The 16522-nt window shown below is 44.5% G+C and overlaps 1 protein-coding gene across 2 annotated transcripts in view; it reads right to left on the bottom strand.

The window, feature by feature from the left end:
• Window positions 1-326: 326 nt before the first annotated feature.
• TMEM65 (transmembrane protein 65) overlaps window positions 327-16522 on the bottom strand; it is a 73341-nt gene continuing 57145 nt past the window's right edge. For both annotated transcript variants that reach the window (XR_012672260.1, XM_075141188.1), the window contains one exon: window positions 327-9520. Coding sequence is in view for 1 of the 2 variants with exons in the window: in XM_075141188.1 (XP_074997289.1) it covers window positions 9458-9520 (63 nt within the window). In the remaining variant the exon portion in view is untranslated. The remainder of the gene's footprint in view (window positions 9521-16522) is intronic.

Below are 16522 nucleotides of genomic sequence, written 5' to 3'. Positions count from 1 at the left end.
TTACCCAGCAAAGAGTACACCTATCCAAGCCATGAGCAGCCAGTTTCTCCAGGAGAATGCTGTGGGAAACAGTGTCAAAGACTTTACTAAAGTCCAGGTAGACCACATCCACAGCCTTTCCCTCATCCACTAAGCAGGTCACCTTGTCACAGAAGGAGATCAGATTAGTCAAGCAGGACCTGCCTTTCATGAAGGCATGACTGACTGGGCCGGATCACCTGGTTGTCCTGTACATGTGCATAACGGCACTCAAGATGATCTGCTCCATAACCTTCGCCGGCACCGAGGTCAGACTGACAGGCCTGTAGTTCCCTTGTGAATAGGTTTGGGCATTTTCCCAATAAAATTACAGGTCTATACACTATACATATTCTTGGACCTTCCTGAGACACTTGACTGTTACGTGGTATGTTGCTCAGTCAGCATGCATGAGGGAGCTGTAGGCATTAGAAGAAGCCTTAAACACATTAAAGACTGGCTCTCAGATGGGTCTCCAAGTGCAAAATGGGCTGACATCTGTTGGATGTCAGAGAACAAAAGTTATGTCTATTAGAAATATTCCTCAGCATAAAAGTCATAAACCTTAGTTTGAAGGGTGAGATTTGCAGAGGCGACATGCTCCATCAGAGAGTGCTCCTTGACATTTCGGAGACAGCAGGAAGGAGCAGAGCACAGCTGCCTGTCTTAATACTCATCATTGTAATTGCCCCAACATTGCCGAAGAAATTCTTGGCTTTGAACGTACACCACAGCAAAAGATTTGTGATGAGTTTTTGACTGACACAATTATTAGCGTAGAGAATTAAGAGAATGAGAGATGTCAGAAGAGCAAAAATGTACATGTCAGTCAGAAAAGATATTCTGATTAATAAGGGCAAGCAGTTCAGGGCATGATAGCAATACTTCGATTTGCAAAAGCTCCAAAGGAATGATACTAAACTGACATGGAAGGTCATAAAACAGCAACATTTTTAACTTAACAGTGATTTGATCTATTTACTCTGTCTATTCCTAATGGAAAATAAGAAGTCTCCTAAGATCGACAAGATACACATACATAGCCCAATTCCGCAAATGATCTATTACTCAATGAAATCATCGTGCATATTTATCTTGTAGTTAAATATTTGGGAAAAAAACATACCATTCCAGGCAGTATTTTAAAATACATGTTTCAAGGAAGCCAATGCCCTTTCCGAATAAGTTACTGGCAGCGGACTTCACAACATTCTATCTTTGCTAACTATTGTATCCCCCATCCAGGAACCCAGGGTGAGATCAGAGGACAAGTCTTTAAGATACAACTTTCTTTCAACTCAGTTTATCAAATACATATGGGTCTCCCTGTGGCATCAAGCCCAGGGCCCCATGCCCTGCCTAGAGCCACTAGGCAGAAAGGGGCCACTACTCCAGCTCCCCCCACAGCACCCAGCCCACCAGCCAGGCTGGTGGAGGGCTGGGGCTGCCTCAGTTGCTTGCCAGCCTCCACATCAATGCGTTTCTTAAGTGTTTATTTTCTGATGTCCCTGCATCCCAGGAAACGCCGATGTCTGCGCTGATTGCTGAGGACGCTTCTTCTTGCTCCTGCGGGTCTTCCAACAGAGCTTTGTACTTGCACCCGTCCTTTCTGAGCCAGGTCTCTGGTATCTCTGGTACTTGCTGCCTGTGGACGTCTCACTGCAGTATGGAGATGGCTTCGGACCCGCAGTTATGGCTCAGGCTCGCTGCCAGCCCCTGGTGTCTCCATGGCTGCTGGTTATCAGTAATGGAAGATGGTTTTTTCACGTCCACATGCACAGGGACACGCTGTGCTCAGAGAGTGTCAGCAAGCACAGAAATGACTCAGAAATGCAGAGCTCTTCTCCCAGCTCTGCTCCTCCAGGTTGCCACTGAACCATGACCCTTTGTGATGGCTTATTTTGCACACTTGTTTTTTTACAACATCTTACTCATCCAACAACATAAAACCCACAAAAATTGCACCCGCCTGAGTGACAGCATACCCTAGAGCACCACTTCAGACTCACTTTACTGAGCTTCATGCATAGAATCATGGAATCATTTAGGTTGAAAAAAGCCCTTAAGATCATCAAGTCCAACTGTTAATCTAACACTACCAAGTCCACCACTAAACCACGTCCCTAAGCACCACATCTACACATCTTTTAAATACCTCCAGGGATAGTGACTCAACCACTTCCCTGGGCAGCCTGTTCCACAGTGCTTGATAATCCACACAAGACTCATTTCACTCAGCTTTATATCTCTCATTCTTAGCTGGTTAGTGTAGGCTGTCTTTATGGTCAATGTAGGGAAATAGGCCCCTTTACCCAAATGATTTGTTGTAAATATGTTTCATTCTAAATATTTCTAACTATAGTTTCATCCTAAAAGAATGAAGTGAATGAAATTCTGAAAGTGCTGGTTTTCCTCCATGGACTGTAAAGGGGGTCTAGACAACTTGCTCGGACACAGATGTACAGTTGGTGAGATGGATCCCAGCAACAGGGTCTAAACACAGCGCACACAAAATTACAGGCGGCACGTCAGCACGACATGCACTGGCCAGCTCTGAAGCAAGCCAACATCAGTCACGGCAGCCATGCTGCTCCGCACAGAGAAACACCATTCCCTCCACCTCCAGCGGATGGGAAGAGGGTGCGGGAGGGTCCCACCAGAGCCCAGGCAGTCCAGGCAGTCCTTTGGCAGGACTGCATGGTGTGTCCACTTCAGCAAGTGGTTAATGTTCCTGCACACCATCACAGGGCGTACTCACAAGTGGGCACACAACCTGGACAGTCTTCACACCACGCATTTTTCTAAGCGTCTGCAAACATCTACTGCTCTCTGAACTCCCAAAGCAGGCTTCCTCAGCAAATCTTCCTTTAACGTTTTCTCAATGACATAGAACGTGATGTTTATCCCTAAACAAATCATCCTCAGCATTTCCTTGCTCCCAGTTTCATGCTTTTTTGCCTCAGTTTGGTGTTACACTCACCATCGTACACAGTGAGAAGACCAGAATTGGTGCCAGGTTCTTTGGGGACAGCAGAACTTTCTAGACATTTTCAATAATGCATCCAAAGGGATAATAAAATCGTTCCTGTGATAATATATTATAAATAACCATATCCTCTTCTGACATTGTACACAATAAAAGGTGACTTTTACACTGCCTCTTTTAATATGCTCCCGAGACATTCATAGGCATGCAACAGCTCCTCCCAGCTCTTCAAGGCTCAGGAAAATTACCTCATAAAGAAAGCGATAAAAGCAACTTGCAAGTCTTGGTGTTTCTCCTTGTATTTTTTTTTCTAGTTGAACAGATTTTCTTGCACAGTTCCTGGGGATGAGATTCCTTTAACTACAGTATATGTAGCAGTTAGTTTCCCCAGGCTTTCTTTATAGTCTATGGAGAGAAACAGGCACTTTGGGTGATGCTAAAGCAGAGACCTAATGGAGGGCAGCCGATCGCAGCGTAAGAACTGCCTGACCCTCTCCACAGCCTACGCAGGGAGCCAGGAGCCATGGTCTCACATGCAGCCGTCTGAAGACACATGAGACAGGCTCCACTTTGGGTTTTGGACAATGCCCATGCCATGCTGCCGGCCGTTGTTCCCGGCACTCTGCCCAGCTCGGTGTCTTCTCCCCATTAGCAATCCAGAGTGAGGTTCACGGCTGAAGCCAAACCCCAGGAGCTGCAAGCAGACATCAGCTTAACCACAAACACCGCCATCTGGCAAACCCTGACCCCAGCTCAGCACATGCAGAAACCTGTTCTTGCATGGTAACACTTTATTATTTTGCAAACACCGCACTATATTGCATACTTACATGGCAAATACCCATAGTGCATACCCAACTGCCTACCCAACTGCATTTGGCAGTTTTGGCTTTCACTCGCTCTCCCTAGTGATCCCCAGGTTTGTCCCCATCCATTATTGAGAAGAAAGGCAGTCTGATGTCTAAGTATGTCAGTTTGGGACTCAGAAATCATTTCTTTTGACAGGTTTTTGTGTCATTAAGCAGGCAGGCATTGCTTTTAGCATGCCACACTCCTGGCTGCATCCGCAGTGAGTCGGTGGCCCTGGGCTGGCTGGGACATCCGAGCTCTGCAGGCCACGTTGTCTGCCATGGGTGAAGTGCAGTAAGGCGAGGACCACGCAGGTTGAGCTGAGCCTGTCCTTCGGGGTAACTCTGTGGTCCTTCTTACCCTTGCACTCTGACACTGTTTCCCCTGGAACTTAGCGGTGGCCCTGCACATTCTCTACCAGGTAAACCTGTGGACAGCTAATGAATTTCGGCTTCAGCCTGGCTCCAGCCCATGCCTGAACAGCAGCACCAAAACAGACCACCTACCTCCTACCACGCCATGACCACCACTACTCTGACTGATCTCAGAGACAACAAGCCACTCTCACCGTGGCGTCACTGTTAGTTATAGATTGTTAGCACTCAGAAACATAAAAACCACTGAGTGCCCCTTGTGCTGGGGGCTGTACAAGCTTAGGACAGAAGAGACATTTGTCCTCTTAAAAAAGAATGCCCCACTAAATAAAACCCACAATCCATCTCACTGATTAATTTTTTAACAAAGAACTCAGGCTTTTGACCTTTATTACTCAGCATTTGAAACAAGCATGATCTGAACAAGAAAGTCTCTATCTCTGCTTACCAGAGATATTCCCAAAACACAGAATTAAGTTCCCTTTTAGGAATTTGTGTTCCTTGTTAACACCTTGCCATTAGCAAAGTAATTTCTGCCATCATAATCGGTTTTAGTCAAAATTTTCTATATAGTGCAAGGAAATAGTGTAGTAATGCTTATTGCTTCCTTTAGCATTTATTTTCATGAAATAATCAGAATTATCTATATCCGAAAAGAAAATTTGTTTATGTAATACTGTTCCCTCAATAATTTTGCTGAAATCTCTCGCATTCTAAAAACATCTTCCTTATCTGTATTTTTCAATCCGAATCCTTTTGCCTGCATGCCTATCCCAACTTTATAAACTCGCAGAAAGTCTGTGCTTCCATTCTCTCCCCCTGTCCTGGGGGAATAAAAAAAGAATAGCTTAATTTTATGTCTTGGTTCAAGAAAATGAATGAAGTGGAAATGAATACAAATTTTGCTACTGTGGTGAATTGCTGAAAAAATGAAAGCTGAAGTTGAAATTTAGGGTTCATCTTCATTTAGCATAAGAAATACTTTCTGCTCAGAGTTCAGAATACATTTCTGCAGATATTAATGTTTAAAACAGGCACGCTGGGCAAGAATTTTTAAATTCTGTTTTACAGTTGAATAAACAGAAGTATAGAGAGACAAAAAGAAGATTGCTGGTTTACTGTAAATATTGGACACATTTTTCCCCTCTCAGTAGAAGCAGACAATGTATATATTTCATATTTCAGAGTTCCCTAGCAGACCTGTTGTAAATTAGCATTTATATATAAGTGTCCTTTGAGGAATTTGGCTACTTTACTGTTCAGAGATAAGAAGTAATAGATCAGATATGAAAGATCACTCTTTCCTGAAACTGCTCTGAAAACTGGTGACATTCATTGCTGACTTGAAGCAAATCCCATACAACTGCGCGGTAGCAAAGACACGACAAGAAATTGTTTTTTGTAACAACCTGACTTTGTATCTTTTCTGTCGCTTGCCTACAACCCAAACCAAAACACACTGCAGTCAGTTAGAGTGTTTCCAGTGCTGTGTTGAGTAAATATATAGAAAAAAATTACACCTTTTGGGATCCTATGGAGCTGTTTTTAGGGAGGAGAAAATAGATGGAGCTATACATGTGAGTGAAGTGTAGGCAGCAAAACATGGGGACAGTTTTTATATGAGTATAATATTTAGCAAACCAAGGCGCAAACAAGATCTTTTCATTTAGCTTGCAAGTGGTTTCTGTGCCATAAGAAGAGACTGAGCCATATTAAGCAAAATCAGCTTTGCCAGCAAGCATGTAAGTATGCGTGTGCATTTCTGTGGTGCTGACTAACGGCTGGGTGAATCCCATAGGACATCTAAGAACTCCGAACACTTTTGTTTGCTTAATGTTTTCTGCTGATGGCAACTTTTCCCTTGCCCATCTGCTAGGTTGTGGGCGAGCCATTCCCCACCCCAATGCCTCTGGCACAACAGTCTGCAAAGAAATGGCATCCACCAACTCACACCTCACCTCCCAAAAGGCAATGATGTGAGACACGTTGCCTTGATCCACAGAAACACATTGAGAAAACACAAATTCAGGCCAGAGGTGTCTGACCCCAGCAGTATTCTTAGGATAATTACAAAAATAAAGTCAGTGAGACTCTCAAAACGGCCCAGCACAGGTTTGTGTACTCCTATTGAGTTCAAATAAATCAGAGTTAGCTCAACACAGGTTGAAGTTCTGCTTCAGAGAGGCTCATTTCAACTTGGTAAAAGTCAGTTACTTTTCCAGTCTCTACCTGACAAATTTTGTTCATCCTTTTCCAGATTTAGGAACTGGTATTTGTACAGCATTCAGTAAATCAGAGCCCTGGAGTCAGGGCCCATGCTGCCACCATAAAATACAGCAAGGAGGACGTGTAATCATTATATGACTCATCTGAGACAGAATCAGTGCAAATCAAAAGAAATATCCAATTGTAAAATCACTGTTGCCTCAAAGATTGTGATAAAAAGGCCAGCTGTTAAAGGAGAACAGTCTCTGTCCTTTTTGCACTCAGACCTTTGCTGCTTTTCAAACATTCAAGTCCATTTATTCCCTTAATAGTGTGTTGATCGATTTGATGCTGGAGATAGTGGGTTTGTAAAGAGCATTTTCTTTCCTTTTGTACCCCTTCCTCACCAGCCTGTTATGGTAAAAGATTACACAGTATAATCATCTATTATTTTCTACTCATTTTTTCAGCAATATCTTGGCTGCTGCACAAACAAGAACCACATTTATTACTTCTAGGTAAGCTGATAAGAGAATGTTTCTATCCTGCTATTTGCTGCAAGGGCTTCTCTTTTATTCGTGTTTCCAGTCAATCCTGGAACATCGCTCCGTTTACGGAGGTAACGATTTTCAGAGTAGAACTGAACATTTAATTTGTGGGATTTGCTGTTTAGTTTAAACTCTTCACGGTGCTCTTGCACACGTTTAGGAGCTGAAGTCAATATAGGAAGTCTGAAATCCTGATTTTTATGGGGAAGGCAGAGGGAGATTTCAGTGAAAACATCTACAAACTAAGTTGTTCAGGCAGGCTGTTCCTTAAGGACAACACCTCTGTGCCTACACTTACGTTGTCTCCCACACAAACCCAAAGGAGGAGTTGCATTTTGTTAAAATGCTCTGAAACTGCAACTGCAGATGTATTTCTAATAACAGGTTTTAGGTTTCCCAGCATCGCACACGTGTTGCACAGCCCCCCCTCCAGCAGCAGCCTCCCAGGACCCCCACGGGACTACACAAGCTGAAGAGTTTCACCCACTAACCTCTGCCTGTAACTTCTCAGCTGCAGCACGTCCCATGGAAAAGCTTTCAGTCCTGCCTGGCAGATTTCTAGTGATGGGAGCAGATTTTTTAAAATAAAAAATTCACAAAGTAAAAATACATCAATTTATATAAAGAAAGTGAATCATGGATGTCAGCTGCTATACTCATAATTCACAGCTTCACTCTACTACTGTAGTCGAGACTGGTAAACTGTAATTAGTTTTCTGCAGTTTTTTAATGATGAGTAACCACAGGAAAAAAAAACCCACAAACCACCACTACTTTTGGATGCGAGAATGTGGGGAAATGCGCATATTAAAAAAGGATAAAAAGAGGACTTCCCCTGCTGCCGGAGTGAGCCAGAGGCAGCAAGTCTGGAGGCAGGACCCATGTGAGCCGCTGGCCTGGGGTGCGGAGGTGTGGAAACCGAGTGCTTCAATGGTACAGCGTTCTTGCGTAACTTTAAGCAAAACAATTTTATCCCTCTTCACCTCTTATCTGTAGCCTGGTGATACCAGCAGCTTCCCATCCCTCCCCCTCCTCCTATCCCACTTACTCGCACTATGAACCCTTTGGAGCCGCACCTCTATTTTGGCATGTATTTATACAGTGCCGACACCAGCTCGGCCGCGCGCACAGAGCTGCATCAGTACCAAATCCCTGATGCAAACCAGGGAGGAAATGTCATTCCTGAGAGCTGCCAGCTCACCTTCCCGCCCCGCGCCTGCGTCTCCCTCCTCTGCGACGCAGGTAGCGGGTAATAACTCTCGGTCTCGAGTACGCGTCCCTGGGCAAGTGAGATTTCTCCTCTTGCAAAGACTCGGCAGGTTTTCACCTGGAGGTTTTCACAGGCATTTAATTCACTTCAGATTTTAACTGAGCATCTCAAAATAATAGCGAGAAGGAAAAACTACTTATGTTATAATTAGACACGCCAGAAATAACCTCACCTTTTTCCTGACACTGCTTAAATTAGTATTCATTGGGCACAAAACACTGTGAATAAGTTAATGAAATGATTCATTTGTTCATTTGCCTATGCATGTTGATAACTATATGCCAAGAACCCAGTGATTTGTTAACAGCCTCATTTATTTTAAGGAAGCTGCTGTCATTCATAAAGCATTGGCCAGCTGCCATGCATCCCTTCACCTTTCCCTCCTGCCTTCATAAATCTCCAATTAATGAGCATCTTTGGCATTTTTGTGAGGAAAACAGCAGCATCTGTTTGGAGACAGCTGCTGCTCATCTGCTCACCTTGCAAAGGTTTCTTGGCCCCTGCCCCTTCCCCTGTCCCTTGTACCCTGCTGATGCAGCTCATTCCTTCTAGCCCGCACATTCGGTGCTTTGCCATTGCTCTGTATAGGAGGAGAGGAAGCCATAGCTCTCCTCCTCTCTTAACCAAGCAGCAAAGATTAGTCACAAACCAGATCATTTGCTCTCAGTGATTTTGATCAAAGCTGTTAAAAGTTGCCATTATTCTCCATTATGCACGAGGCACACACAAGAGCTGTCCCTCTGTTCCTGAATTTGGCAGGGAGGTCACCAGAAACCAGTGACTGGCAACTTTCCCATCCACAAGTACTGTTGGTGCTTATCCAGCCTCTCTGGATATTTCTGAGCACCCACGTGAGACAAGTGAGTCGATGCCATTATCTCATTTTATAAGTGGACACTTGAGGCACAAAGCTGAAAAAACTGTTCAAGGTCACGCACAACGCCTGATCAAGAAATGGAGCACGTGTTTTCCCCTCCCCTAGAATAGATCAAATCCTTCCATTTTGGGGGAAAGTGAGCATCCCTGAAGTCGCAGGAGGTTTCAGCAGGATAAATAGAGATGGGTCTGTCTTGAGAAAACCTCCCCTGCTTCCAAAACAGGTATCTCCAGTTTTCTTGGTGGAGCACAGTGCTGGGGTCACTAGGACATACTATTTTGGGTTCAAAGGAGGTAACCACACAGCTGCAGTACATACAGAGAAACACTTCTACATCAGTTGCATAGGCAAGTCCTCTTCTTTCCCTGTCGTATAGGTCATCTGACAGCCAACCTGCAACAGGACAGTATTGATGAATATGGTAGGCTCCATTTCTGCCACCACTGAACGACATTGTCACCATCTGCCAAAGAGTGTCACACAGTTACTGGTCTTATTTTGTCTTGCAGTAGTTTTCAAACTATGGCCCATGTACCCTTGAGGTCTGGTTAGCAGTCTGTAGCTGGCAGATTTTAGGTATTAAACACTCACACTTACAAACTCATCAATTAGAAGTTGGATGCTATGGACACCTGGCAGTCCACCAAATGCTGCAAGGGTAACAAATGGGTCAGCTCCAAGGTGGTTTGGGATTCTCTGGATCCTTCTTACTAACAGGAAAAATATCCACATCCTAGTTTGTGTTTCACGTCCATATGGCACGTTTTATCGAAATATCAATAAAGTAGAAGAAAGATACTGGGTTACCAAGAGGAGCTGAATTCAATACAAGGAATGGAAAATATAGAGCAAGGGTAGAAAGGAGCCATAATGGTGGAATGGCTTGCCCAGCCAGCACAGGTTCATGGAAGGCAGGTCCTGCTTGACCAACCTGATCTCCTTCTATGACCAGGTGACCCGCCTGGTGGATGAGGGAAAGGCTGTGGATGTGGTCTACCTGGACTTCAGGAAAGCCTTTGACACTGTCTCCCACAGCATTCTCCTAGAGAAGCTGGCGGCTCACGGCCTAGACAGGAGCACTCTTTGCGGGGTAAAAAACTGGCTGGACGGCCGAGCCCAGAGAGTTGTGGTGAACGGAGTTAAATCCAGTTGGCAGCCGGTCATGAGCGGTGTTCCCCAGGGCTCAGGACTGGGGCCGGTCCTGTTCAATATCTTTATCAACGATCTGGATGAGGGGATCGAGTGCTCCCTCAGTAAGTTCAGACGACACCAAGTTGGGCAGGAGTGTTGATCTGCTGGAGGGTAGGAAGGCTCTGCAGAGGGACCTGGACAGGTTGGATCGATGGGCTGAGGCCAACTGTATGAGGTTCAACAAGGCCAAGTGCCAGGTCCTGCACTTCAGCCACAACAACCCCAGGCAACGCTACAGGCTTGGGGAAGAGTGGCTGGAAAGCTGCCCAGAGGAAAAGGACCTGGGGGTGCTGGTTGACAGCCGGCTGAACATGAGCCGGCAGTGTGCCCAGCTGGCCAAGAAGGCCAACGGCATCCTGGCCTGTATCAGAACTAGTGTGGCCAGCAGGAGCAGGGAGGTGATCGTGCCCCTGTACTCGGCACTGGTGAGGCCGCACCTCGAATCCTGTGTTCAGTTTTGGGCCCCTCACTACAAGAAGGACATTGAGGTGCTGGAGCGTGTCCAGAGGAGGGCAACAAAGCTGGTGAAGGGCCTGGAGAACATGTCCTATGAGGAGTGACTGAGGGAACTGGGGTTGTTTAGCCTGGAGAAGAGGAGGCTGAGGGGAGACCTCATCGTGCTCTACAACTACCTAGAAGGAGGTTGTAGCGAGGTGGGTGTTGGTCTCTTCTGCCAAGTAACAAGCGATAGGACGAGAGGAAATGGCCTCAAGTTGCGCCGAGGGAGGTTTAGATTGGACATTAGGAAAAATTTCTTTACTGAAAGAGTGGTCAGGCCTTGGAACAGGCTGCCCAGGGAAGTGGTTGAGTCACCATTCCTGGAAGTATTTAAAAGACGTGTAGATGAGGTGCTCAGGGACATGGTTTAGTGGGCACGGTGGTGCTGAGTTGATGGTTGGACTCGAAGATCTTAGAGGTCTTTTCCAACCTTAATGATTCCATGATTCTATGATTCTATGAAATCATGAGACATTTGTAGGATGCAACTTCGACATCAGGCAAAGTGTTGGTTAAATGCTGTATTAGTGTTTATAGGAAGGAGGACAATCCTGGGTGTGCTCAGAAACATCCCTTGTCTGGATGACCTGAGGAAATCACTCTACTCTTCAGGTCTCCAAGTGAGCTCCAGGACTTCTCCTGGCCCTTTCCTTGCAGTGCCTTGGTGCTGCAGACAATCCATGCTTACAGTGGCTGCTGTGAGCCCCGGCATAGGAGGGCTTAGCAATGTGAAGCACCCTCTGATCACAACTCTCTGGACCGATTAAAGCCTTTCCTGCTATTTTCCAGTTTCCTATCTAGATTGAAGCGACACGTGTTCAAGGACACTGGTGCACTGAGTGGGACTGGAGTTTTGTGGTGATGACTCTGTATTCTCACTAGCTCGCAAATACAAGACTGATGAATAGCACTGAGGTGATCTTTATCCTGCACATCTCTCCTTCACGCTGTGCTATCCCCCATGTGGGATTCATCACTAGGACGTGTTTGGAATGAGAATCAGCAACCAGCACAGTGCTTTAGCTGATTCTATACCCAGAATGGTGTATACAAGCATTTGTTTCTTCTTCTGCCACCTCCCAAGTAACCGATGTACAAGGCTTCAGAGGGAAAAAATGCTTCTGATTTCATTAATTATGTGTTAACCTGGTATTGTGAAGCAACTGAAGAAAAATTGAATTGTTTGGCCCTTAGTATGCAAAATGACGGAAGCAGATAAGATTTATGCTGCTTGGCCTTCTATCAAATAATACTGAAATTACTCCTGCACAGGAGCAACAGCAATGTATTTAGTCCTTGACTTCCCTTATACTGTCCAAGTGGAGTTGCTCTGGCACATCCTGGTACAGGCAATCGAAGGTTGCAGGCAGAATTTCTCTTGCTGGCGTCTTTCAGCAGCAACTGTGCCCTAAGAAAGTGTAGTGCCAATTCTGCAGAAAACTTTTATCAGCATAATATGTAGAGGGAGCCCAAGAACAAATCTGGGGCTCTCACATACCTACATCCAGGCCCATGTCACCTAAGGCTATTACTTATAAAATCATAGACCAGCTCAGGTTGGAAGGGACCTCAAAAGGTCATCTGGTGCAACCTTTTGTGGAAAGGGGAGCCTAGAGGAGATTATCTAGCACCTTGTCCAATCACATCTTGGGACTTTGCCACATCCCTAAGGAGGTTGTTCCAGTGATTGACTGTTCTCACTGTAAATAATTTCTTTCTTGTATCAAGATGAAAGGTTGCCCCATGACACTTGTTGACTGCCTCATCAGAAACCCATTGCTCTATTCATTTTTCCAGGGTGCTGTTCCTTGCGACTGACCTCCACTCCAGCATGTCAGAGTATTCAACAGGCATTTGGGATGTTGAAAGATGTTGGTATCTGCTACTCCTGCAGCAAACCACTGGCTTCCCTCTCCCACCGCTCCTACAGCAGCCGGTTCCAGGATGTGTGGTGAAAATAACTTTCCAGCACTACACACCAGCGTGAGATTTCTACAGTCACTTTAGCATGTTTTTTGTCATTTCATTTTCAGATATAAATGCTTTTGTTTTTGGAAGGACCTGGACTGTCACTAACTGCAGTCCATCTGCCCAGGCACGAAACCTCACCTGTACTTACACACACCTCACCTCAGCTGCTCCCTAACCTCTTCCTGCTGTGATGCTTCACTGCCCGTGTTACAGTGTCAGTGCTCTGCACAAGGAGAGAGGGGAAGAGCTCTTCTGGCAAGGACAACAGCAGAGGCACCAGATGCTCATTCACGTCTGTCTTGTGCCTTGGGCCACCTCATTGTGTCACGTCCCCTCTGTACAGATGATGACACCTGCCTTCTGCTAATCCTATGTAGCTGTGGCTCTTCAGACATCCCTCCACTGCCCCAGCACTGACTAGAGGCTGACAAGGACCACAGACACATTTAGGTTACAGGCGTGAGTTGTAGCCATCAAGTTAATATGGCTAAATGATGATCTCTCATCAGGTGAGCCATACATTAATTACATTAATTAGTCTCCTCCACCTGCCCCAGTTGCGCTCGTGGTTGGTTCCTGGTGCTGAACTGACAAGGAACTCACTGCGTTCTGGCAGCCCATGTTCACTGAAAGGCAAAGGCTGCATCCTCCACCCAGGGTAAGCGTTTCTGATTTATGCAGAGGGATATAGGTTTTACATCCATGCCTAGTAAATCACGAGATACCAGATCCTAAAGCAGATCATTAGAAAGTTAAGTATTAGTTTTAATATTTTTAGAGCTCCTAGAAGGATTCACTTCTATGTATTTTCCAATCTGAGCATCCAGACTTATGTTACTAAGCAAACTAACTTCACAGCAAAAAGATACGAGAGAAAGTACTGGTAAGGAGTTTCAAAGGCAATCCGTTTTCCTGTGAAAGTTTGATGAAAATAAAATGGAGACGTTCTTTTAGGGGGACCCATATAATTCATGTCAACAAAATATTTATACCAGCTACACATCTGAAAGCGAGAAACTAAACTTCTGCAGTTTCCTTAAATTTAACGGAATTCAAATGATAACTGCATTCATTTGAAGTGGATATCAGTAAAAGGCTTTTATATGTGATTCTAAGTGGAATTTTGTTTCGCTTTGATAGCTAGATTTGCCTACAGGCAGGATTTATCTCACTGAAATTTGGCTGTTCCAAAAGACAAGCACAAGTCCGGCAGTTGTCTGGGCTCCTCTCGTCAGAAGAGGAAACCGGGCTCCTCCAAACGCAGACGCTGCCCGTCCTAACGCAGGGACTCAGGTGGGTGGAACAGCTCACCCCCAGAGAGGTCTACCTTCCTCCACTAAATATGGGGGGGACTGATGTGGCTAGACACCACGAGTCTAATTCTACCCTTAATTTAAAAAAACAGTAATGACAGAAAGCTAGGGAAAAAAAAGGCAAACATTTTTTAGTAACAACAAAATGAGCTTGATAAAGCTTAACAGATCATCTTCCTTGCAAAAGCACAAACCGTTGATCAAAGGTGTATTGGCTCAGACATTTATTGCTTTGTCTGCCTCTCTGTCCTGTAGCTTTCAGGACAAACCTAAAAAGTCAGTGTGGTTTCCAGTGTAAAATAGTGGAAATTGCAATTGAACGGTGTTCTCAGGTTTTAAATTATAGGGAGTATTACTTTGCTGTCATTACTACTGATTTAATAATGATTCATACCCAAAAGAGATTTTGACTCACTATAGTTAGCCTCAACCAATCAGATGACTTTTATTTGAGAGTGTGAGTTTTAAGGAAATCATTTATAACAGCTGTAGAGCAAGCATAAAATCAGTTGATTAGATCACCAACAACGAAGGGTGATTTCTACTTCCAGAAGTTATGCAAACTGAACTACCAAAAGCGCAAGGCTAAACCAAACCAAATGTGACCTTTCAGGACAACCCTTTCCATAAAAATACCTGTCACCCTTGTGGAGTTAACAGTGGAGGAGACTCTTCCTGACACTGTCACCGGGTCTGTTCAGAAGCTGTCAGCTGCAGAAGAAATCATTTCAGATAATAAAAGCCAATGCTACAGATTTTCATGCACATTATGTCAAGAGCTTCATTTCCATAAGACGACACCAAAGTCTACTGAGTTTCTACACAGGACATCCTACTTCAAAACCCAGGTGCAAAAGGCCAGAACAGTCAAACTCTGAAAGACAGAAGAAAATAACAAAGTCCTCAAGGGATGTTAACTCCATAACTGCCTTTAAACAGCAAGGAACGCGCTCACCATCCCTTTATTTCACAGTCTCTCTCCCCTCAGCCCACCGCCATTGAGGAGAGCAGCCAGAGAGTCCTGTAGCCCTTGCAGGGTTCATGGAGGAGGCACTGCAGTGGGGCTGGGAGGTGGGTTAGGATTAGGCTGTGTGGACCGTCCCATAAAAGACAGCCAAATAAAAAGGGAGGTTTCAGCACATGAAAATGAACTGCATAAATAAACACCTCATGTGTTTAAACTGTTTATCCAGACAAAAAAAGATAGATTTAATAACTTTGACAAGTAATTTGCTGGAGATCCAGACTCAGACATACACATTCAAGCTGAAGCTAAGAAGTTCAAGAGGGTTTTTTTTCCTCCAAATTGTTGCTTCCTGCCTAATAAAAATGTGTCATGACAGTATGTTGTGTTAAGGTAGATGAAGAACTTGGTATTTTGAGAAGGTCTCCTGTGAATCCATCAATCAAATTTTGCCTTTGAAACATTGAAGTGATTAAATCTAATGTTTGCTCATAATTTTTAATGGCATAATAATAAGCCATAATAGAAAAAAAATATTATTTAATCTGAAAGGGCTTGGAAAGAGATAAATCAGACTATTTAATAAGAATTCTTATCTTTATGGGTAACCACAGGAAAGCCAGATTGGAATGGATTAGCTATATGCATGTTTGACTTGAAAATGTCATTTGTGAGATGTGTTTAACCTGTGTTTAACCTACACACATAAAAACATTTTTTGCTTTGTTATTTAACAACCAATTTAGGACCCACATGACAGAACTAGCCAGGGAAACTTAAAATTAAATACAGAAAAAGATTTTGGCTATTTGGAATGGTTTCAGGGTGTCATGCACTTACTTAAGCTCAGAGTAGAAGATTTGAATCAATGCATATAAGGGCATTTAAGGTCACCTTCACCAGGGAGTAACTAAAATAACTGGTCTTTTTGAAAAGGTCTTCCCAAAATGGCCGAGGTCCTGCTGGGCAAGAGGCTATTGAAAAGCTGAGCAATGAGATTTTTGCTTTAGGTGGATGTCTAGGAGCTGTCAGGCGGACCTGAGCAATATGCTGAGGAGTCTTGAATGACGGCTGTTGGCAGAGTCATTTGAAATTCAGTTAAAAAGTACAGATTTAGCATTGTTTATTTAGACCATGCCAGAGATAACTGCAGCACCTCATCAACGTGAGAAAGGCCAATTACCAGGGCTGGCCTCAGCCGCGCTGTACGCGCTACAGAAATCTCCAGGGGCTTCTGCAAGCACAGGAGTTTTCCGGTGTGATGCCCATCACCAATTAGAAATACGACAGTGCAGGTCTGGAAAGGTCTTGAATGAAATCCCCAATCAACTGAATTTAACCAGATTTTTGCTGTGGCTTTTTTCAGTGAGCCGATGGTGCCCACTAACATCGGGGAGGGCTTCACCCTGGGAAACACAACTAGTAGATCTAGAGGTCTGTAGTGGTATCACTGTATCA

Source organism: Calonectris borealis, chromosome 2 (assembly GCF_964195595.1).
Source record: "Calonectris borealis chromosome 2, bCalBor7.hap1.2, whole genome shotgun sequence".
Classification (NCBI taxonomy): Eukaryota; Metazoa; Chordata; class Aves; order Procellariiformes; family Procellariidae; genus Calonectris; species Calonectris borealis.
Note: the sequence above shows the minus strand (reverse complement) of the source record. Positions and strands in the feature narration are given on the sequence as shown.